The sequence below is a fragment of the Dreissena polymorpha genome, chromosome 2, assembly GCF_020536995.1.
Source record: "Dreissena polymorpha isolate Duluth1 chromosome 2, UMN_Dpol_1.0, whole genome shotgun sequence".
Taxonomy (NCBI): domain Eukaryota; kingdom Metazoa; phylum Mollusca; class Bivalvia; order Myida; family Dreissenidae; genus Dreissena; species Dreissena polymorpha.
This window is the reverse complement of record NC_068356.1, coordinates 125684848-125707666: the sequence shown is the minus strand read 5'-3', so window position 1 is coordinate 125707666 and position 22819 is coordinate 125684848. Positions and strand designations below refer to the sequence as shown.

The window sequence follows — 22819 nt, the reverse complement described above, 5'->3', positions numbered from 1 at the left end:
TTGTCATTTACCTGTTTGAACTTTCATTCCAGTATACACCCTTTCAAGAGGCGATGCACATATATTTTGAGTTGGAACGCCATATAGCCACGGGCACTGAGAAAAGGCGCCTCAACATTCGTGGCGAGAATGACTGTCGCAGGCTGCACTGCTCCCTAAGAGATCTGTCATCCCTTCTACAAGGTCTGGGTAGGCTGGCAGACCATTTTATTGCCGAGAAATTCAGAGAACGGTTTTCTGATGGACATGTTCTTATTGAAAGGTACTTTATATAAAATAAAATGAAATTGTGCCGAGCTTTGGGAAAATGGTGCTTAATGCAAGAGCCTAGAGTGTTGCCCAAGATAAGCAGGACTGCACAGGCTTATCGTGGAAAACACTTTAAGCACATGCATTAAGCCCCATATTCCAGAAGCGAGGCTCAATTGTATTTAGTATTTGACATGGTTTAATGGTTTTCAACAAAGATGTGCCATTATTATCTCCCGCAAAAGGCAGAGAGATATAGAATTAGGCTTGTCCGTCCGTCCATCATGTCTGTCTGTCTATCACAATGTCTGTCTGTCTGTCACAAAACTTGGCATGGCTTTATCTCAGAAACTAAATAAGATAGCAACATGAAACTTAATGGGTGTATTGATATCAAGGAGGAGAATTGCCATGCACATGAACCATAACCCTACACCTTGTTAAATAAGAGTTATTGCCCTTTGTTGTTTTAGTATTACTTAACCTTTCAGGGCCTTATCTCAGATACGCTATAATATTTCACTATGAAACTTTATGGGTATATAGATATCTTATGAGGGGAATTGCAATGCAAAAAACAATTACCCTAAATATTTTTAATATCATTAAATATTTACTTAAATGTTTTTTAGGATTATACCATATATCAAGGGATTTGCACCCATCCATAAACAAGCTTTATTTGGTGGGGGATATTAATTCAACGAATTTGCTAGTAACAAATGTTATCACAATGTGACATATCATGGAGTCACATGGTTTATATTGATAACATTAAATAACAAAACAAAACAAAATGACCTCTGAAATTAGAAAATGACTCTTTGTTATAGAATGTTCCAAATCCCTTGGGTTTAGAAGAATTGTTAGCACCATATATTTCAGGTTGGTTAACATGGTAGTTTACGGTAGCAGAGTGAAGCTGTTTGAATTGACATCTACGGAACAGAGTGTCTTACAGACTGACCTTATTGAAGTGTAAGTAACATGTGATTATATGGGAAAACAGGGCTTAAATGCACTTTCTGCATTTATTGTAATTTGTATGCCCCCGGATCAAATGATCGGGGGTCTATTGTTTTTGGAATGTCTATCATTCAGTCCCAAAACTTTAACCTTGGTCATAACTTTTGCAATATTGAAGATAGCAACTTGATATTTGGCATGCATGTGTATCTCATGGAGCTGCACATTTTGAGTGGTGAAAGGTCAATGTCAAAGTCATCCTTCAAGGTCAAAGGTCAAATATATGGCCTCAAAGCGCAGTAGGGGGCATTGTGTTTCACAAACACAGCTCTTATTTGTTTAAAGACAGTCTGTTCTTAGCAAAAATCTAGTTTAAGCAGAAAGTGTCGTCCTGCATGAGCCTGTGCAGACTGCAAAGGCTAATCTGGGAAGACACTAAATGCACATGTAATAAGCCCTGTTTCCCAAAATGAGACTCATATCAAAGAAAATGAAATGAAGATTTTTAGGACTGTAAGAATCACCTATAAAACAACAGTCTGTGGGGCTGACATCTGATTGACATTAGAGGTGTAACAATGAGTCCACTTATTTACTATTTGCAATCTAAATGGATCCAAGAGCAATAAATAAATTGCAAAATCTGATAGCAATAAATCCATAGCAAAATGATTATTTGACAACTATTTTAAACATCAGTATGTCAATTTTTGAGCCAAAATATGCAAAAAAGGGTTGTATGACAAATGCGGCCACAATGCTCCAGACCAGCCTGGGGATTCCTTGCAGTCTGGTCAGGACCTACCCTGTCTGCTATGAAGTCACACAAGGTTATATGGTCTCATTAGCGGACAGGGTAGATCCAGATCAGACTGCAGTAATGCGCAGGCTGGATAATGGCAGCATATTGCATCAGACCGATTGACGCATGACACAGCTAATATAGTGTATGTGCCAGGGAATATCATGGGCAAAATAACTATAGCATATGAAACAGACTTTTTTCACAGATTTTTGCATGTCTTGAAGTTTGTCATTAAATGCTTTAAATTGATAAATGCAAACATTGGAACTTAAGACCTCCAGTATAAAACAAAAATTAAATTAAAGAAAGAAAAAAAAGTAATCCTCACCTGGTCTTGAATGGCTTACCATTTGAGTAAAAGTCTATCGCTTAAACCACTCGGCCACCAATGCATACATCGTCAAAACGTATTTTATACTTTATATTAGCAATCCTCGTAATGTTAAAAAATATAATGATAACAACAGAACTATCCAAACTATTCAATTGTTTTGCGTTTGTAACACGTTATAATTTTCAGGTTTTTTAATTGTCAAAAGATGCATATAATGGATATTTTGAGCACGGTAAATATTACTGTTTCCTTGCGAAAAACATATCTACAAAGACAAATTGCGAATCTGAAATATTTTTTTTTCAATTTTGTCAATTTTTTAAAACGTGAACAGGTCCCTCTAACGAAAACATCAACAAATATATAAAACAGCATTTCAACTTGAGAGGATTGGCAGCAATGGCAAACATGGCTGAAATGTTGGCTTCTAAACATGCAAATGAGTCTTGCTCTAGAAAAAAGCCTTAATCCTTTGAATGCTGGGAAATTTGTTTTCTGCCAAAATGTCGTCTGCTGAATTTCTAAAATTAGCATTTTCTTCGTTTTTTTTCAAAGAATACCATCAGAATAGCAAACAGTTTGGATCCTGATGAGACACCACGTTCTGTGGCGTCTCATCTGGATCCAACCTGTTTGCAAAGGCCTTCAAAATTCGGTTCCCGCGCTTAAAGGGTTTATCATGTGCATGAAGTGTCATCCCAGATAAGCCTGTGCATTCAATTAGGGATAACCCTTTCCACTTTTTTCATTTAAAGGAAATCTCTTCTGAGCAAAAATCAAATTTATGCGTGCAGTGTCATCCCTGATTAAACTGTGCGAACTTCTTAGGCTAATCTGGGATGACACGTAACGAATATGCCTTAAGTCCTGTTTTTCCAGAACGAGGCTTAAATTGTTTTTCGCTATTTCAGTACCGCAAAGCGCTGGCGGCAATTAAGCCGTTTTGACATTGGCTGCTCCAGTTATATTTATACAATGAGATGTCTAACTTCAGGGATTAATGCATGTGCAGTCTGCCCTGGCTTATTAGGATTACACTTTACGCCTCATGTGGATTTTTGGTTTAGAAAAGACTTCCTTTTCATGAAAAACTAGAAATGGCGCGGCAGAGGCGGACATGTATCCCCACGCCGCATGTTTGACCCAGGGGGGCCCCAAGGTTGGTAATGGGGCCATGCATAGTTGAGATTGACCGTATTGTCATAAGAGAAGTTCAGTATCAATTAGAAGTGAATCGGTGGAGAAATGAAAAAGTTATAGTAAAAGGCAATTTTGGGTGGGTGTGGTCTATGTGCGCGGGGTGCCCGAGGGTTGGTAATGGGGCCATTCATAGTTGAGATTGACCGTATTGTCAAAAGAGAAGTTCAGTATCAATTAGAAGTAAATTGGTGTAGAAATGAAGAAATTATAGTAAAAGGCAATTTTGGGTGGGTGTGGCCTATGTGGGCGGGGCTCCCCAGTGTTGGTAATGGGGCCATGCATAGTTGAGATTGACCGTATTGTCATAAGAGAGGTTCAGTATCAATTTGAAGTGAATCGGTGTAGAAATGAAGAAATTATAGTATAAGGCAATTTTTGGTGGGTGTGGTGTATGTGGGCGGGGCGCCCCAGGGTTGGTAATGTGGCCATGCATAGTTGAGATTGACCGTATTGTCATAAGAGAGGTTCAGTATCAATTTGAAGTGAATCGGTGTAGAAATGATGAAATTATAGTAAAAGGCAATTTTGGGTGTGTGTGGTCTATGTGGGTGGGGTGCCCCAGGATTGGTAATGAGGCCATGCATAGTTGAGATTGACCGTATTGTCATAAGAGAGGTTCAGTATCAATTTTAAGTGAATCGGTGTAGAAATTCAGAAATTATAGTAAAAGGCAATTTTTGGTGGGTGTGGTCTATGTGGGCGGGGCGCCCCAGGGTTGGTAATGCGGCCATGCATAATTGACCGTATTGTCATAAGAGAGCTTCAGTATCAATTTGAAGTAAATTGGTGTAGAAATAAAGAAGTTACTGTAAAATAACCTAAAGAAATGAGTGAAAATCTCTGACCCGGCTGCACCCCAACCCCCATTACTTTTGACCCAGGGATCAGATCAAAATTCCAAATAGTGTAGGGTCGCACATATGCTCATAGCTACCATGCGCGTAAGTTTTAAGGTTCTATTGCTAATTGCGTAGAAGGAGACAGTGGCCAGGACGGACGCACGGCAGAGATAACCACAATATCCCCACGCTTTTCAAATGCGTCGGGATAATTAAAAAAATGGGAACGTGACATCCCTGAATAGTTAGTGCAGCCTGCACAGGCTAATCTGGGATGACACTTAACTCAAATGCATCAAATCCGATTGTCCCAGAGTGAGGCACAAATTGTTCTGGGTATGTATATCACTCCGAAAGCGCTGGTGGCCTTCAAGCATTTGTGCTATTTGCTGCTCCAGTTACAATAAGTCATCCAACCACTGGGCTAAATGCTTATGCTTAAAGTGCAATCTGCACAGGCTTATCAGGAACAACACTTTACACCAAGTCTGAATATTTATTTAGAAGAGACTTCCTTTAAACTTTAAGTTCCAAAAATCAGAAAGGGTCATCCTGACTGCGCAGGCTAATCTGGGAAATACTTTACCCACATGCATTAAGCCCCATTTTCCCAGAGCTAGGCAAGGTACGCACATTGTGACTCGGTATTTCAGTCATGCCCAAGCCCTTGCAGCCATCAAGCCGTTCTGCCATTGGCTGCTACAGTTCTACAATGAGTCTTCAAGCTACCCGGACCAGAGACTCAAGTTCACAGAGATGCTTACTACGCTGCTCGGCGCTGTCACGAGGCTCTTTGACCAATCGGTATCGTCATGTTTTGTACCTTGTGTATTGGCGATAAGGAGACATTGTTAAGCTTTGACCACTCAGATTCTGAAAATTCTTTTGTGCAGAACATTCTATTTTAATATTGTTTCTTGAGTAATTCCTAATTTTTATTTATAAAACATATATAGTTTTTTACCAATTTAAAGGGAATTTATGCTAAAATATTTAATTCAAATGTAAAGATCTTATTCCCAGACAATATATCTCAGTGACTGTTACATTTCAGATCCCAAAAACAAGATATCTCTGTGACTGTTTCATTACAGATTCCAGATAATATATTTCAGTGACTGTCACATTCAATATCCCAGACAACATATCTCAGTGACTGTTACGTTTCAGATCCCATACAAGATATCTGAGTGACTGTAACATTTTAGATCCCAGACAAGATATCTAAATGACTATTTCGTTTCTGATCCCATACAAGATATCTCGGTGGCTGTTACAGTTCAGATCCCATACAAGATATCTCAGTGACTGTTACATTTGAAATCCCAGACAAAATATCTCAGTGACTGTTATATTTTGGATTCTAGACAAGATATCTCAGTGACTGTTACATTTCTGATTCAAGACAAGATATCTCAGTGCCTGTAACATTTTAGATCCCAGACAATATATCCCATAGTGACTGTTACATTTCAAATCCCAGAAAAGATATCTCAGTGACTGTTACATTTCATTTCAAGATACCCCACTGTTATATTTCAGATCTCATACAAGATATCCCACTGTTACATTTCAGTTCCCAGACAAGATATCCCACTGTTACATTTCAGATCCCAGACAAGATATCGCACTCTGCCGCCCACCTTCTGTCCTCCCTGGTGTCCACAGTACGTCCCAACTTCCTACTACAGGTTCCCTGCATACAGGGGCTGTATAACTCAGCTAGTCAAGGCGTGTATAGGGGCTGCATTCAGGAGGTATGCACTTAAGTATGTAGAGAACTCAACTATGTACAGAACAAGTCCCAACTTCTGTCTACTTGAATCCAAGCTTAAACATGAAAACAATTAATATTGATAAAATGTGTACATTCTTTCTTTGCTCATGTAAATTAATGAGCGGCATTCTGGAAAAACTGTTCTTTTTGAGCCTTGCTCTGTGAAAGTGGGATTTAATGCATGTGCGTAAAGTGTCGGCCCAGATTATCCTGAGCAGTCCGCAAAGGCAAATCAGAGATGACACTTCCCGCCTTACCTGGATATTTGCTAAGAAGAAACTTTCTTCAATTGAAAAACCCCATAAAAGCGGAAAGTACCGTCCCTGATTAGCCTGTGTGGACTTCACAGGCTAATCTGGGACAACACTTTATGCACAAGCATTAAACCTCCTTTTAACAGAGCATGGCCAAATTAATTTTCTTAAAGTGTTGTCCCAATTAAGCCTGTGCAGATCGCATGGGCTAATCAGGGATGATACTTTTTCCCTTTTATGCTTCTTGTCATTTACAGAAAGTAACTTCTTTGTGAAAATCCAGTGAAGACAGAAAGTGTAGTCCCTGATTATTATGTGCAGACAGCACAGTCTAATATGTGTCCACACTTAACACATATGCAATAAGTCAATTTTTTTCCAATTAGATGTTCAAATCATAAATATTGATAAACTCTCTGCATTCTTTCTTTTCTTATGTTAATACACATTGTTTAAGATCCAGCTGCTGTTATACCGCTCCCTCAGCCTGTACCTTCTGTTGCCATGGAACAACGTGCCTGATGCTGAGCAGGACTGGGCGAGCCGTGCCTTGCATCATCAGACATTCTGCCACCAGATGGCAGCTCCACTACTCCACTTGAAGGACACGTCCATGCTTATAAATAACAAGGTGGCACAAGAGGAAGGTGAGACGGATGGACGTTTTTGTGTCTATTATATAGAGACTATTTGGGCCTTGTTCTGGGAATCCGGACTTAATGCATCTGAGTAGTTTGTCAACCCAGATGAAAAGCATGTGCATTGAGGCATCAAACTGTCCACCTTAAGTGGATTTTCATATATAAAAGACTTATTTTAAACAAAAATATTTCGTAAAAGCGTAAATGTATAGGCTTATCTGGTATGACCCTTAATACATATACATATGAAGCATAGTTTTCACAGAAAGTGGCTCATTATATTTTAGTGGATAAATATATCTGATACTGAAGTGCATGTACCATGTGCTAAGAGAGCTCCAAATATTTTGCGTGTAAAACTTGGTTATTTTACGTAAGACAGGTTTCCATTTCGAGGAAATGATTTTATCTGACCTGTATTGTTATATTTTGTGCCCTGCAAACTCAAGTGGGCAGGCCTCTTCAGGAATGTATTAGAGCAAATATCCAGCGGTAAATCTGCATGTTTTGAGTCTTGTTGTCAACTGTTTTTAATCATGAAACATCACATCTTGTTAACCATGTTACAACTGCTGCAGCAAAGCCAGTGTTGCTTGTAGACTGGTTTACCCATGTTACATCTACTGTTATCCATGTTACATCTGTTACACCCAAACCAGTGTTGAATACCAGTCTGGGCCTGCTAGTTGACTGGTTTACCCATGTAACATATGTTATGTCTGTTACAGCCAAACCAGTGTTGCATACCAGTCTGCATCTGCTTGTAGACTGGTTTACTCATGTTGCATCTACTGTAGCCTATGTTATGTCTGTTACAGCCAAACCGGTGTTGCATACCTGTCTGCGCCTCCTTGTAGACTGGGTGGAGGGTGTGTCGGGTGAGGTAGTCAAGGCCAAACAGATCTGCTACCAGTCCATGGCCGACATCGTCAATATCACACTCAATGTGTTCCCAGTGTTCATACATCAGCCTGGTAATTGTTCCAACAAAATTTATGGAGTACTTTTCAGTTCAAATATGAGCCTCGTTCTGGGAAAACTGGGCTTAATGCATGCGCGTAAAGTGCCATCCCAGATTAGCCTGTGCAGTCTGCACAGTCTTGTCAGACATAACACTTTCAGCCTTGACTGGATTTTTCTTTCAAAGGGACTTCATTAAACGATTTTTTTTTTATAAAAGCGGAAAGTGTTGTCCATTATAGGCCTGTGCGATAATCTGGGACAACACTTGATACAAATGCATTAAGCACAATTTTCTCAGAATGAGGCTTATATCAACTTTTGCTAGTTTTATTTTTAACTTCGGTATCAAAATTAAATATTTGTAAGATTTATTGAACTATTTTAATGATATCGAAAGTGGAGAACTGGCAGAGTTTTTGAAGAAATATGAAGGGAACTAGATAAATAACATCCATGTCATCAATATAGATAGTAATCCAAATAATCGTCGAACATGGTTTCGCTTTCACCTCTGCCATTGTCATTGGTCAGTGACAAACTGTACTATGTGATATAACACATGGCAGATTGTACTTCTGCACTTTGTGATATCACCTAAGGCAGATTGTACTTATGTCCTAAGTGATATCACATAAGGAAGAGATTGTACTTATGTCCTTTGTGATACCACATATGGCAGATTGTACTTATGTTCTATGTGATATCACATATGGCAGATTGTACTTATGTCCTATGTGATATCACATATGGCAGATTGTATTTATGTGCTATCTGATATCACATATGGCAGATTGTACTTATGTCCAATGTGATATCACATAAGGCAGATTGTATGTATGTCCTATGTGAAATCACATATGGCAGATTGAACTTATGTCTTATGTGATATTACATAAGGAAAAGATTGTTCTTATGTTCGATGTGATATCACACATGGCAGATTGTACTTATGTCCTATCTGATTATGCAGAGTGTACTTCTTCACTATGTGATATTTCACAAGACAAACTGTACTTCTGCATGCTGTGATATTACACAAGGCAGATTGTGCTTCAGTGCTATGTGATATTACACAAGGCAGAGTGCACTACTGTGAATTGTGATATAACTCAAGGCAGATGGTTGTACTGAACTATGTTATATTCCAGAGGTGCTAGAGGATATCCTGGCATTTTTCCTGGCCCTGTTCCAGTCTTGTAGGGTCCAGATGGGAATCCCCTTCACTGAGCAAACCATCCAGACCTTCATGGCCCTCTTCAACAAGTGAGTAGGGGAGGTTCCAGTACTGGCTCTGGGGTATCTTCAGCAGAAAATGAACCTTTCTCTGGGAATACAGAGTTTGATGCATGTGTGTAAAATGGTGTCCTATGTGGAATGCACAGGCTTATCTGGATTGACTTTATGGACATGCATTAAACCAGGTTTTCAAAGAGTGTGGTGCATATACAAAGAAACATTCAATAACATATCAGTTCCTGTTACCATGTTACCCGTGCTGTTTGTAACCATGTCAACCATGCTGTTAGTTACCATGCCAACTGTGTTGCTTTTATTGCAGGGAGCAGCTTGCTGAGACTTTGAGTCATGAGAGTGGGGCTGCACACAGGGTTATAGAGAAGTAAGTCATGAGAGTGGGGCTGCACACAGGGTCATAGAGAAGTAAGTCATGAGAGTGGGGCTGCACACAGGGTCATAGAGAAGTAAGTCATGAGAGTGGGGCTGCACACAGGGTCATAGAGAAGTAAGTCATGAGCGTGGGGCTGCTCACATGGTTATAGAGAAGTAAGTCATGAGAGTGGGGCTGCACACACGGAGAGTGGGGCTGCTCACAGGGTCATGGGGAAGTAAGTCATGAGAGTTGGGCTGCACACAGGGTCATAGAGAAGTAAGTCATTAGAGTGGGGCTGCTCACAGGGTTATAGAGAAGTAAGTCATGAGAGTGGGGCTGCAGACAGGGTCATAGAGAAGTAAGTCATGAGAGTGGGGCTGCACACAGGGTCATAGAGAAGTAAGTCATGAGAGTGGGGCTGCTCACAGGTTCATATAGAAGTAAGTAATGAGAGTGGGGCTGCACACAGGGTCATAGAGAAGTAAGTCATGAGCGTGTGGCTGCACACAGGGTAAGAGAGAAGTAAGTGATGAGGTGGTGCTGCACACAGGGTTATAGAGAAGTAAGTCATGAGAGTGGGGCTGCACACAGTATTAAAGAGAAGTAAGTCATGAGAGTGGTGCTGCACACAGGGTTATAGAGAAATAAGTCATGAGAGTGGGGCTGCACACAGGGTCATAGAGAAGTTAGTCATGAGAATGGGGCTGCTCACAGGGTTATAGAGAAGTAAGTCATGAGCGTGGGGCTGCACACAGGGTCATAGAGAAGTAAGTGATGAGAGTGGGGCTGCACACAGGGTCATAGAGAAGTAAGTCATGAGAGTGGGGCTGCACACAGGGTCATAGAGAAGTAAGTCATGAGCGTGGGGCTGCACACAGGGTTATAAAGAAGTAAGTCATGAGCGTGGTGCTGCACACAGGGTCATAGAGAAGTAAGTCATGAGAGTGGGGCTGCTCACAGGGTCATAGAGAAGTAAGTCATGAGCGTGTGGCTGCACACAGGGTAAGAGAGAAGTAAGTGATGAGGTGGTGCTGCACACAGGGTTATAGAGAAGTAAGTCATGAGAGTGGGGCTGCACACAGTATTAAAGAGAAGTAAGTCATGAGCGTGGTGCTGCACACAGGGTTATAGAGAAATAAGTCATGAGAGTGGGGCTGCACACAGGGTCATATAGAAGTTAGTCATGAGAATGGGGCTGCTCACAGGGTTATAGAGAAGTAAGTCATGAGCGTGGGGCTGCACACAGGGTCATAGAGAAGTAAGTGATGAGAGTGGGGCTGCACACAGGGTCATAGAGAAGTAAGTCATGAGAGTGGGGCTGCACACAGGGTCATAGAGAAGTAAGTCATGAGCGTGGGGCTGCACACAGGGTTATAGAGAAGTAAGTCATGAGCGTGGGGCTGCACACAGGGTCATAGAGAAGTGAGTCATGAGAGTGGGGCTGCACACAGGGTCATAGAAAAGTAAGTAATGAGAGTGGGGCTGCACACAGGGTCATAGAGAAGTAAGTGATGAGAGTGGTGCTGCACACAGGGTCATAGAGAAGTAAGTCATGAGAGTGGGGCTGCACACAGGGTCATAGAGAAGTAAGTCATGAGCGTGGGGCTGCACAAAGGGTCATCGAGAAGTAAGTGATGAGAGTGGGGCTGCACACAGGGTCATAGAGAAGTAAGTCATGAGCGTGGGGCTGCACACAGGGTCATAGAGAAGTAAGTCATGAGCGTGTTGCTGCACACAGGGTCAGAGAGAAGTAAGTGATGAGAGTGGTGCTGCACACAGGGTCACAGAGAAGTAAGTGATGAGAGTGGGGCTGCACACAGGGTCATAGAGAAGTAAGTGATGAGAGTGGTGCTGCACACAGGGTCACAGAGAAGTAAGTCATGAGCGTGTTGCTGCACACAGGGTCAGAGAGAAGTAAGTGATGAGAGTGGTGCTGCACACAGGGTCACAAAGAAGTAAGTCATGAGAGTGGGGCTGCACACATGGTCATAGAGAAGTAAGTCATAAGAGTGGTGCTGCACACAGGGTCATAGAGAAGTAAGTCATGAGAGTGGGGCTGCACACAGGGTCATAGAGAAGTAAGTCATGAGAGTGGGGCTGCACACAGTATTAAAGAGAAGTAAGTCATGAGAATGGTGCTGCACACATGGTTATAGAGAAGTAAGTCATGAGAGTGGGGCTGCACACAGGGTCATAGAGAAGTAAGTCATGAGAGTGGGGCTGCACACAGGGTTATAAAGGAGTAAGTCATGAGAGTGGGGCTGCACACAGGGTCATAGAGAAGTAAGTCGTGAGAGTGGGGCTGCACACAGGGTTATAGAGAAGTAAGTTCTGAGGGTGGGGCTACACACAGGGTTATCAACAAGTATGGGAAATATGCAGTACATCAGTACATGCAGCCCTTTTTTGAGAACTTTGCCACTAAAATATTCCGAAATTGTAAAAAGTAAATGACTGAAATTTGAACAATTAAAAAAATGTGCACCTCTTTTTAGCTCACCTGAGCACAACGTGCTCATGGTGAGCTTTTGTGATCGACTTTTGTCCGTCATGCGTTGTGCGGCGTCAACATTTGCCTTGTGAACACTCCAGAGGCCACATTTATTGTCTGATCTTCATGAAACTTGGTCAACTAACTAACTAATGGGGTTGTTTACCCTGGGGACTTCGGTTAGAAACAATTGCCCGAGCACACTGCTTAACTTAAAACTCTACGTTAAAAAAGCCGAAAACGGCTATAATATGGTCAGCCCGATTTTACTGGGCTGTACCATTTATAATACAACAATAAATTGCAGTGTTGATGCGGTGCTTCAATAAAAATCTATTGGTTTAAAAATATCTGTACTTTACTTATTAAAAAAGCGTTAAAAACGCAGTACTCAATAAAATTAATAAGCAATGTCTTGCCTAAAGCTGTTAGAAAGCGGCGTTTTCATTGGTTGACAGTATTTAAAAGCATGGCTCTGATTGGTTATCTCTTTAACGTCCGCGCAAACGCAAGTAGGTCAATCTGTTTTGGGATGAAAAATTCACACAAAGAATGACCTTGACGTGGGCGTCTGCTCTTGCACGGAGGTGAAAGAGATAACCAATCATAATGTTTGCGTCTGCTCTTTTGCACTTTTAAAATGTAAACAAAGCAGAATTTCATTAGGAAATGTATGAAACAAGACAGAATAATTACATCCATTAATACCTGAATCTATTTGAATTTAATATGATTGGTATATGTTATTTAACCACTATGAAGATGTTATATTAATATTATTGTTATTTTTATTATTATTATATCGATGGTCCCAATTTAAAATGACGAACCTACATTTTTGGCATTTCGCGATTTTGATATTGTGTAAAGCGGGAAATCAATGCACATATACCCCCAAAACAACAAAATAGTTAACCAATCGCAACAGCTCCATATAGTCACGTGATGTAATGACGAACCGCAATTGCTTGAAGTCAAAATGACGAAGCTGAAAAAAATTGTTACGTCGGCATTTTGCGAGCTTATTAATATATTAAAGTATCAATATAGCCATGCATTTTAAGGCAAATTGACGAAACGTAAACGTTTGCTTATAAAATAATTAAATGATGTACATTTTATAGCATTGATGAACGCAAAAAGATATCAAAATAATATAAAATGTTGAGGTATTAACTTAGTAACTTGTGGCCGCAACTAATAGCTTGTTCCTACAACTTATTAAGTTGAGGTTTCAACTTAGTAAGTTGTTCCTTCAACTTTATAACTTCTGGCCGCAAGTTACTAAGTTAAGACCACAATTGTCTGAGCACTTGCCTTGTTTGCGACTGGGTTCAGGGTTCCATCCCCGGTCTGAGCACTAGCAACGTACGCGTCGGATCCCGGTTTCGAGTCCCATGGTTTTTGGATTTGAACCCGGGACGCTTCTTGTAAAGGGCGATTCCTCTGACCGGGGCTCGATCCCGGGAACCATCGCTTACGAGGCGAGTGCAAGATGCCTAAGTTTTCGACGGTCTGAAAATCTAATACGGAGTTTTCGACGGCCTCGGGGTTCGAATCATAGTTCGAGCACTAGCCCTGAAAGCTTTGGGTCTCTAGATCAATCCTCGGTTTGAGGATTTACCCTATAAGCGACGGCTCGAATTCCGATGTGAGAATTTGCACCAACAGTGACCGGTCCCGGGTTCGAGCCCCAGTCTGAGTACTAGTCCTGAAAGCTATGGATCCCGGGTTCAAGCCTGTGTCTTAGCTCTTGCCCAGTAAGGGAAGGATCCCGGTTGCAAACCTCAGTCTGAGCGTTCGCACCGAAAGCTACGGGTTCACACAGGGACTCGAACCAAACAGCCGTCGCTAACATACCATACTGAGCACCCGCCTACTTAGCGACGGGCTGCGGAAATGAGCTTCGTAAGCAACATTTCCCGCTTTCGAGTCCGGAAATGAGAGCTAGCCTCGCAAGCTATGGGTGTTCGGGTTCTAGCGCCGGTCTGAGCACTAGCCCTGTAAGCTATAAATCCCGCATTTTTCGGGTCCGGCGATAAGACTACGACTTTGATCAGGGTCCGTTCGCTTAAATGGTAAGTACTTAAACAGGGATTTTAGCCCGGGGGCATAGCATACAGGGTGAGTGCTCAAGCAGGGCATCCAAGCCGGGATCCGTTACGTAGGGTGCGAATGCTCAGACTGGAATCCAAGTCGCTTACAGGGAAAGTCCTTAGACTGGGGCTAAAACCCAAAGACCCATCGTTTAAAAAGGGAGGTATCAGACCTGGATTCCCAACCGGAATCCGTCGCTTATGTGCCTAGTTTTCACAACAGGGTTCGAGCCCTGAACCAAGTCGCTAACTTGGCGATCGCTCAGATAGGGGCTCAAATCTGAAATCCATGACTTACATGGCAAGTGCTCAGATAGGGCTCGAACGGGGGATCCATAGCTAACAGGGATAGTGCTCGAACCCGAGCACCTAGTAAAATAAGGGGTACTAATTGTGATAAAACGGTAAAGATGAAACGCCCGATATTATTGGTTAAACTTAAATTAGTGGTTTCAACATAGTTAGTTGGTCCCACAAGTTATTTAGTTGAGGCAAAAACTAATAAGTTGTGGGAACAAGTTATGAAGTTGTCGCCACAAGTTTCTGAGCTGAGGCCTCAACTTAATAAATAAGTTGTTCCCACAAGTTATTTAGTTGAAGGAATAACTTAATAAGTTAAATGAACAAATTACTAGGTTGAGGTCACAATTTAATAAGTTTTGGGAGCAAGTTATGAAGTTGTGGCCACAAGTTACTAAGCTGAGGTCTCAACTTAAACAGTTGTGGGGACAACGTACGTAGTTGTTTCCACAAGTTATTTTAAAAATTGTTTCCACAAGTTATTAAGTTGAAGCCACAACTTATGATGTTGTTCCCTCAACTTTATTAGTCGTTCCCACAAGTTACTAAGTTGAGGCCACACTATAAATAACGAATTGCGGTTGTCACCTCTGTTCCACCGTGTAAAACAGAAAAAAATGCATTGCTTTGCTATATCTAACGGACAACAGTGGAAAAATTTATTCTATTGAAACAAAATCTATTACAATAAGCTGTCCAATTTGCCGAAACATCACATAAATGCAAGTCTAAATGACGAAGATACATTTTACAGCAGATTTATTAACTTAACGTCAAATTAGTTCCATACGAACATGGTCTATCATGCGACAATTTTAAAAATGTTTAAAATAATCTTTATTTGACTTTGTGCAAGAAATGTTTAACTAAAATAGGTCTCCTGAAAACTTGTGTTTTTGTAGGTTCGACATTTTAAATTGAGACCATCGATATGTATGTTGTTTGTGTTGAAAAGAGAGAGGAGAGGGATAGCCCAATTTTCATAAGTATTTATGGTGAAAACACTTACTATTTATTATATGTGGTATCATCATTATTAGACGCATTGTTCAGTATTTACTGCAATGGGTTGTTGGAGTCTTGAAACTTTGTGATCTGTGTTTTAAATGTCAAAATCCAAATAGGATTACTTTTAATATAATGTTTATGGAAAAGAAAAGGAATACACGGATGTGTAATATGTTTGTAAAACAAAAACAAATAATAATATTTAAGGATTTTTCAGATCACAAAGTGGTTTAACATTGCCACTATGTATTTACATACATAATAAAGTATCAAAACTAGGTGTATATTTAAGGTTTAAATTTAATGACATACAACAAGATCTAGGCAGTGGGAAAATATGACTATTTACAACGTTAATTAGTAGGAAAGTTAGCGCCTGGTTGAATAGCTCTCATATGAAAAGAGAATTTGCATGTGGACATGCAGTTATATGGAAAATTATATTAAACACTTGCAGACAGGGAATATAGCCGTAATGCTCCAACATAAGACCCTGTCTGTATGGAACTTAAGGAGTATTGGGCTATGTAGAAGAAACGTCCCCCCAGAGTGGCGTTAAGACAATATTTAAAAGAAAATCAATAGTAATATTAGTATATTACAGTTAATTACTTACTTGTCGCCAAAAAACGGTTACCTTTATAGGGCCACGTAAGAATTATAAGGTAAAACAATGTATTTTACAGTTAAAAATTAAACAAAACAAAGAAGTTTCTATATAAAAGTAAATTATGTACATTATGTACAAAGCTGCAAGCATTTATTAATAGGTAAAATACATAATGCCACCCTGGGGGGTTTTAAAGAAAGAGAGTTTGGAAGTGTAGGCTGGTGTGGGTGGGGCGAGCCAGCAGGGGTAGTACTACTGGGAAGGGTACAGGGGAGGTTATTATGGAGGTGAAGTTTTATGATGGTTGTGTCCCCTAGACCAGAGGGAGTGCACAGTAAATGGAAATTACAAATGGAGAATGATGGATAAACTTGGTCAGAACATTTGTCCCATTGATACCTCGACTGAGTTCGAAACTGGATCATGCTGGGTCAAAAACTAGGTCACTAGGTCAAAAAAAAGAAAAACCTTGTGAACACTGTAGAAGTCACATTTGATGCCCAATCTTCATGTAACTTTGTCAAAATGTTTGTCTAAATGATATGTTGGTTTAGTTCAAAAATGGTTCCGGTCCCTTGAAAAACATAGCCGCCAGGGGGGGGGGGGGGGGGCAGTATTCCTTATATGGCTGTAGAGAAACCTTGTGAACACTCTAGAAGTCACAAATTTTGTTCAATCATCATGAAACTTGATCAAAACATTGGTTTCATTGATATCTCGGACGAGTTTGAAAATGGTCCAGATCGGTGAAAAAACATGGCCGCCAGGGGGCGGGGCAGTTTTTTCTATATGTATATAGTGAAAGCATGTGAACACTCTAGAAGTCACATTTTTGGTCCAATCTTCATGAAATTTGGTCAGAACATGTGTTTTCTGGATATGACGGTTGAGTACGAAAATGGTCCAGATCGGTGGAAAAACATGGTCGCCAGGGGGTGGGGCAGTTTTCTCTATAGTGAAAACATGTAAACAGTCTAATTGTGATAAGCCATAATGTTAAAGAAAGATAACCTGTACATACTTTCTAATAGTTAACTAATAGTTAACTCCCTTGTATAAACCTGGGACTTCTTTCATAAAATGTGGTGTACATAAAGACAGTAGTTTGCATGCAATTTAATAAACCTATGTCATAAAATAACTGTACATGTACTAATGCACTGTAGAGCCTTATCTTTGATCTTTACTGATAAGCCAAGTTAACATACTGATGTATTTAGCAGACTACTGTGCTATGAAACTGTTTCCATGGCAATCTTGTTATTTGGCATTTTCTAAATTAGAAAGACTCTTTTGATTGAAATAACTTTTATAAATTCTTCTTATTTTTTACATTTGAGTCACTGGAGTGTTCCACTCTCCATAAATTGTGTTCTATAGATTAAGTTAGACTTATTTTATAAACTAAATTTTTTAAGCAACTTCTAGACTAACAGTAACTAATACTTATATCAGTTTTTTGACAGATTGTGAACTTCTTTTTACATTCATTGAGGTATTTCTTTAGACTAAAGTAAGTTATTTTCATTAAAGCTGCTTTGGTTTTCACTTATAGATTAATTCTTTGAGTGTATTCAGGCGTATCTGACTGGACGCCTTTCGTTAATTGAATTACAACCAGCAAGTGAGTTAGAAATAAGCGTACTTTAATTAGACTTAATTTCCGTATTACATAAGTGCTCACAAAGTTACATAACTCGTAACTGTCCCATGACCGGTTCACTTGCGTAAGCGAACGAGACCGCATCACCACAGTTGTTTATAGTAAAACATTGTGAATACTTTTAGTCACATTTTTAGTTCAATCTGAATGACACTTGCTGATCTTCACACATGGTGACAATCTTTATGAGCATAATATTTTTTGCTCATGGTGAACTTTTGTGATCACCTTTAGTCAAATGTCTGTCTTCTGTTGTGCGTCATGAATATTTGCCTTGTTAACACTTTAGAGGCCACATTTATTGTTGGATCTTCATGAAACTTTGTCAGAAGATTTGTCACAATAATATCTTGGACGAGTTCAGAAATGGTTCCAGTCTGTTGAAAAACATTTCCGCCATGGGGCCATTTGTTGTTCATTCTTCATGAAACTTGGTTAGAACATTTGTTCTATTGATATCTTGGGCTGCAAAGAACAGGTATTTTATTTTTATTTCAGGTGAGCGACTTGGGGCCTTTCAGGCCCTCTTGTTTTTCAAAAATTTGAAAAATAATACTCAATTTTTCACAAATTGAGGGACAAAAGTCTGCTTCACATAGAGGAGAAAAAAAGCCTGAGCACATGCATATAAACATTTAGCGGAAAGTGTCCACTAATAAATAACAAAACAGATATTTGCTGTCCATGAATTGTAAAAATTAAAGATGTGAGTTTTAGAGATAATTATACATATTTTTCCATATAACCTATATTATTCTGATGTCTCTTTTATTAAACATACTTAAAACCATCCTGAATGATATTATAAGTTAACAAAAGCCAGTTGTTATGGGCCCGGTTTTTATCATTCCTCTATATGTTAAAAGTTACTCATTATCTGTGCTTGCCCTGCAAAAACTGGGCTTTATGCATGTGCGCTTATTGTCTACTCAGAGTAGCCTGTGCAGTGTGCTTATCAGGGATTTTCATTACAAAAGAGACATCCTTTAACAAAACAATCAATGAAAGCAGAAAGTTTCATCTTGGTTGAGCCTGTATGAACGACACTTCCCATATGAATTAAGCTCAGATTTCCAAGAGCTCATCTAAACAATGCCATTGTTTTCTGCATGCTTTTGTTCTCCAGATTCCTGAAGATCTTACAGATCATTGTCCAGGAGCCTGGGGCCTCCTTCAAGAGATTTCTACCCAGCATCATCAACATCTGCATTGAGTACATCTACCCTGTCCTGGCACAGGTAGGGACCATAGATACGCACGTCTTACCTGTCTTAGGGCACATATTCCCCTTCCTACAACAGGTTTACTTTCACTCTCCGTATTTTCAGACTTTGTGATAAACCTTGGTTTACTTTCAACGTGATAAACCTAGCTATTTTTTTGCACTGTTGGATATACCCTAGATGTATTCCTACTCTCTGTGATAAACCTAGCTGTATTTCCATCAGGTGCCATAAGCCTAGCTAATTTTCCATCCTGTGGTATTAACACAGCTGTATTTTAACCTACTGAATAAATGGCTGTATTTTTGGCATCACAAATGATTATGCCATGGCATTCAATTCTTATGTTCTTAGTCTTGCACATAAAATTGTCTCTATTTTCAACACTGACCTAAACTTTTCTTGTTTTGTACTATTCTTTGTAGATTTGCATGTTGATAAGGTCATAATTTGCAGAGGACTAAACAGTTGCAATAAATAAATAATTTTGTAAATAAACCATGTACCATTCAAACTTCACATTTGTTTGCACATATCAGTTCAATAATGTTCTATATTACCAATTGTGAAAATGTGTCATTTTTAAAGGATAGTTTAAAATAAAATGGCCATCTTAATCAGTTTTTTGCATTAAAATAATAGTTCAATAAGAAAGTACTGTTGATTTTTGTTTCTCGTGTAGGCACCTAACATCAAACCCAGCCCAACGATTTGTTTGTGCCCAATTAAGAAAAATACTGGTACCAGCCCAATTGGGACAAATTGCGCAAAAAACCCTGAAATTGGGATCTTCAAATTGGAAATTGGTGTATTTGATATTTTGCACCTACATTTTTTTTAATTGATGCCTAAGTGTTGTCAAGTGTCAATATTATATTTACTTAGGTTCAAGACATAGAGCTGCATAGGGAAATTAACTGGCATATATAAGGTGGCATATAGCAGTTCAACTGTCAGTCCGTCTGTCTGTCTATCAGTCTGTGCGTCCGTTTGAAAACTTTAACATTGGCCATAACTTTTGCAATATTGAAGAAAGCAACTTGATATTTGGCATTAATGTGTATCTCATGGAGCTTCAGATTTTGAGTGGTAAAGGTCAAGGTCATCCTTCAAGGTAAAAGGTCAAGAAACAAAATCCAAGGGCAGTAACAAGCCTTAATTTCTATTTTATATCATTTGGCAGGTACAGATCATTTTCACAAGTGAAGAAATCTTTTTAAAAGGGATATAATAAAAAGAGATATAATTTTAATTCAAAGCAGCATAGTAGGAGGCATTGTGTTTCTGACAAACACATCTCTTTTATTTTTATAAAAATGAAAAAAGAAAAAAATCTTCCATTGGGAATTTTATGAACCGCAATTTGGAAATTTGTAGTTGGGAAAGTGCCGCTTTTAGTACTTTATAAAGAAGGAAAATAATCTCTGATAACAAGCATGTGCTCTGTCATGTTTTGGGATTTGGATTCAAAGCCTTGCGACCTTAGTTGTTAGGAAATTTGTTTTGAAATTCTATTCATGACCATTCTCTGCCTCTTCAATTAAGGCAGGGGTCAGTTACTGATATATGTATGTTCATTATGCACTGGTGAATCAGCTTACCTAAGAAAAATGTTAATATGATAACTGACTGATATGATATGACTGAAATACTGTTTTAAATGATAAAACAACAACCAAAGACAATGAAGCAGGTGTAATAAGTCTCGCTTTGGGAAAACGGGACTTTAAGCATGTGTGTGAAGATAAGCCAGTGCCGTCTGCAGAGGCTAGTCAGGGACGACAGTTTCTGCCCAGATTAGATTTTTTTAGAGGAGACTACCGTTAAACAAAAAATTCCATAAATGGGGAAAAGTTTCTTCCCATATTACTAGTATGATCTGGGACGACACTTGACGCTCATGCATTAAGCCCCTTTTTTCTGTTTTCAGCGTCCATCCCCAGATATGAAGCAGGTGCTCTATGAGCTACTCCACGAGCTGCTGATGAACAACTGGCGCTACTTCTTTAAGGGCTCCGTCCTAACAGCCCTCAACAGCAAGGAGGAGACCCTGGAGAATGAACAGCAGTTTGTGGCCATCATGCAGGTATAAACTCATAGACATGTATAGGGCCATTATATCTTTGGAAAATACCCGGGGAGTCTGGGTGAATTTCACCTATTTCAGCTAAAATTACCTAACTTTTTCTCCTGAAAGGTTTAAGGCGCAGGTCTTTCCATAGTGCAGTCATGAAGATGCAGCAGGAGATGTAAATAAAGTCTGAAATACAAACGCACTCACACACAGAAAATAAAGCAACTGCTGTCTCTTTTCCTTTTTGCATCCCCCCATGTTCCATTTTGGGATATTTTCAGAATGGATTGACTATCAGTTGCACCTGCAACATGTAGCAAGTGTAAAAACTGCTACATTGAGCTATGGTTATTTATATTGATATTTGTATGCCCTCATGGGTGGAATGTGTTAAGCATTGAACTTGTCAGCCAGTATGTCCCAAAGCTTGTGTTTTCAACTCCTCTTTAACTGCTGGGTGGTTCTTTCAGGAATTTTGATAAGACTAGATTTTGGCAGAGTTATGGCCCTTTGTCTATTGTCACATCCTCAAACTTGCGTTTTCAATTTTTTAACCACTGGGTGGATCTCACTCAAATTTTTACCAGTGTATGACATTAATGTGTGGATGATGGCAAAAAAGCAATTATGGTAGCAATTAGTTTCGGCAGAATTATTGTTCTTTGTCTGTTTTTCCACTATAGAATGTATAGTCCCAATTTTGTATTACCTCCTCTTGAAGTACAGGTGGATCTTGCTGAAACTTTCAAAGCTGAATGGCCATTGTGTGGAAATAATCGCATAGAAAGGAATTTTGCCTGTTTCTCGTTTTGCAGCTTTTTCGCCATTTGTCCTCACAGGCTAATCAGGGACAACACTTTCCACCTAAACTGGAAGAGAACTGAACTGAAGAGACTTTCTTTAAAGAGAAAATACCAGAAAAGCGGAAAGGGTCGTCCCTGATTAGCCTGTGCAGACTGCACAGGCTTATCTGGAAGACATTACTCATATGCAGTAAACCCCCTTTTCACAGAGCACGGCCCATATTTATTATTTTCAGTCCTATGGCCAGTCATTTCTTCAAACAGATATTACAGTGTTTAGACAAAACCTTGAGTCCTTAGAAAAACTCAACTCCAAATGGAGACTTTATAAAAAGGTATGTCTTCATTTTTTTAAATCTTTTAAAGATTTATTTCTTGAGTATGTTGTCTTGTTTTGTTCACTTTAAGCTGCTTGAATATAGCCTGGTACTTGTATCTTAAAGAGTCTTTTTAATAAGTTTATTTGTGCTTATGGATGAATAAACAATGATTTGGAGTTCTGATGTGTATGTTGTAGCCTCATTGGCATAAGTTGTTTATAAGCTATGTAGGAGTATGAAAATATTGATGAGATTAGGTGACTGATGAACAACAGTTCTGCAAAAAATATTAAGATTCTATTAAAACAAGATGATATAAATATTTATGCAATTAAAATAAGGCCTGTTTTTTCTATACCATAATCAGGTTTGGGACTTCTTTTTACATTACACAATTTTCTTGTAGTGCTTATCAACTGTTTATTTTATATTTTTTTAGAGTTAAATAATAATAATATGAAACTTAAATAGTGTAAAAATACTGTTGTCAATTTTTTTTTCACTGTTTGAAACAGAGAATTGCCAATGATATTTTCCTATATAACACAGGAAAGAATTTTTGCAACAGAATATTGCCAGTTTTAAATCAATAAT

At 39.3% G+C, this 22819-nt stretch overlaps 1 protein-coding gene across 1 annotated transcript in view; it reads left to right on the top strand.

The window, feature by feature from the left end:
* Positions 1-22819, top strand: part of LOC127868890 (exportin-6-like) — a 61128-nt gene that overhangs the window by 33650 nt on the left and 4659 nt on the right. Inside the window, exons 12-22 of the mRNA XM_052411031.1 lie at positions 33-262; positions 1135-1227; positions 5047-5197; positions 6004-6150; positions 6882-7071; positions 7884-8039; positions 9177-9291; positions 9587-9646; positions 18932-19043; positions 20959-21114; positions 22142-22240. Coding sequence (XP_052266991.1) covers positions 33-262; positions 1135-1227; positions 5047-5197; positions 6004-6150; positions 6882-7071; positions 7884-8039; positions 9177-9291; positions 9587-9646; positions 18932-19043; positions 20959-21114; positions 22142-22240 — 1509 coding nt within the window. The remainder of the gene's footprint in view (positions 1-32; positions 263-1134; positions 1228-5046; positions 5198-6003; positions 6151-6881; positions 7072-7883; positions 8040-9176; positions 9292-9586; positions 9647-18931; positions 19044-20958; positions 21115-22141; positions 22241-22819) is intronic.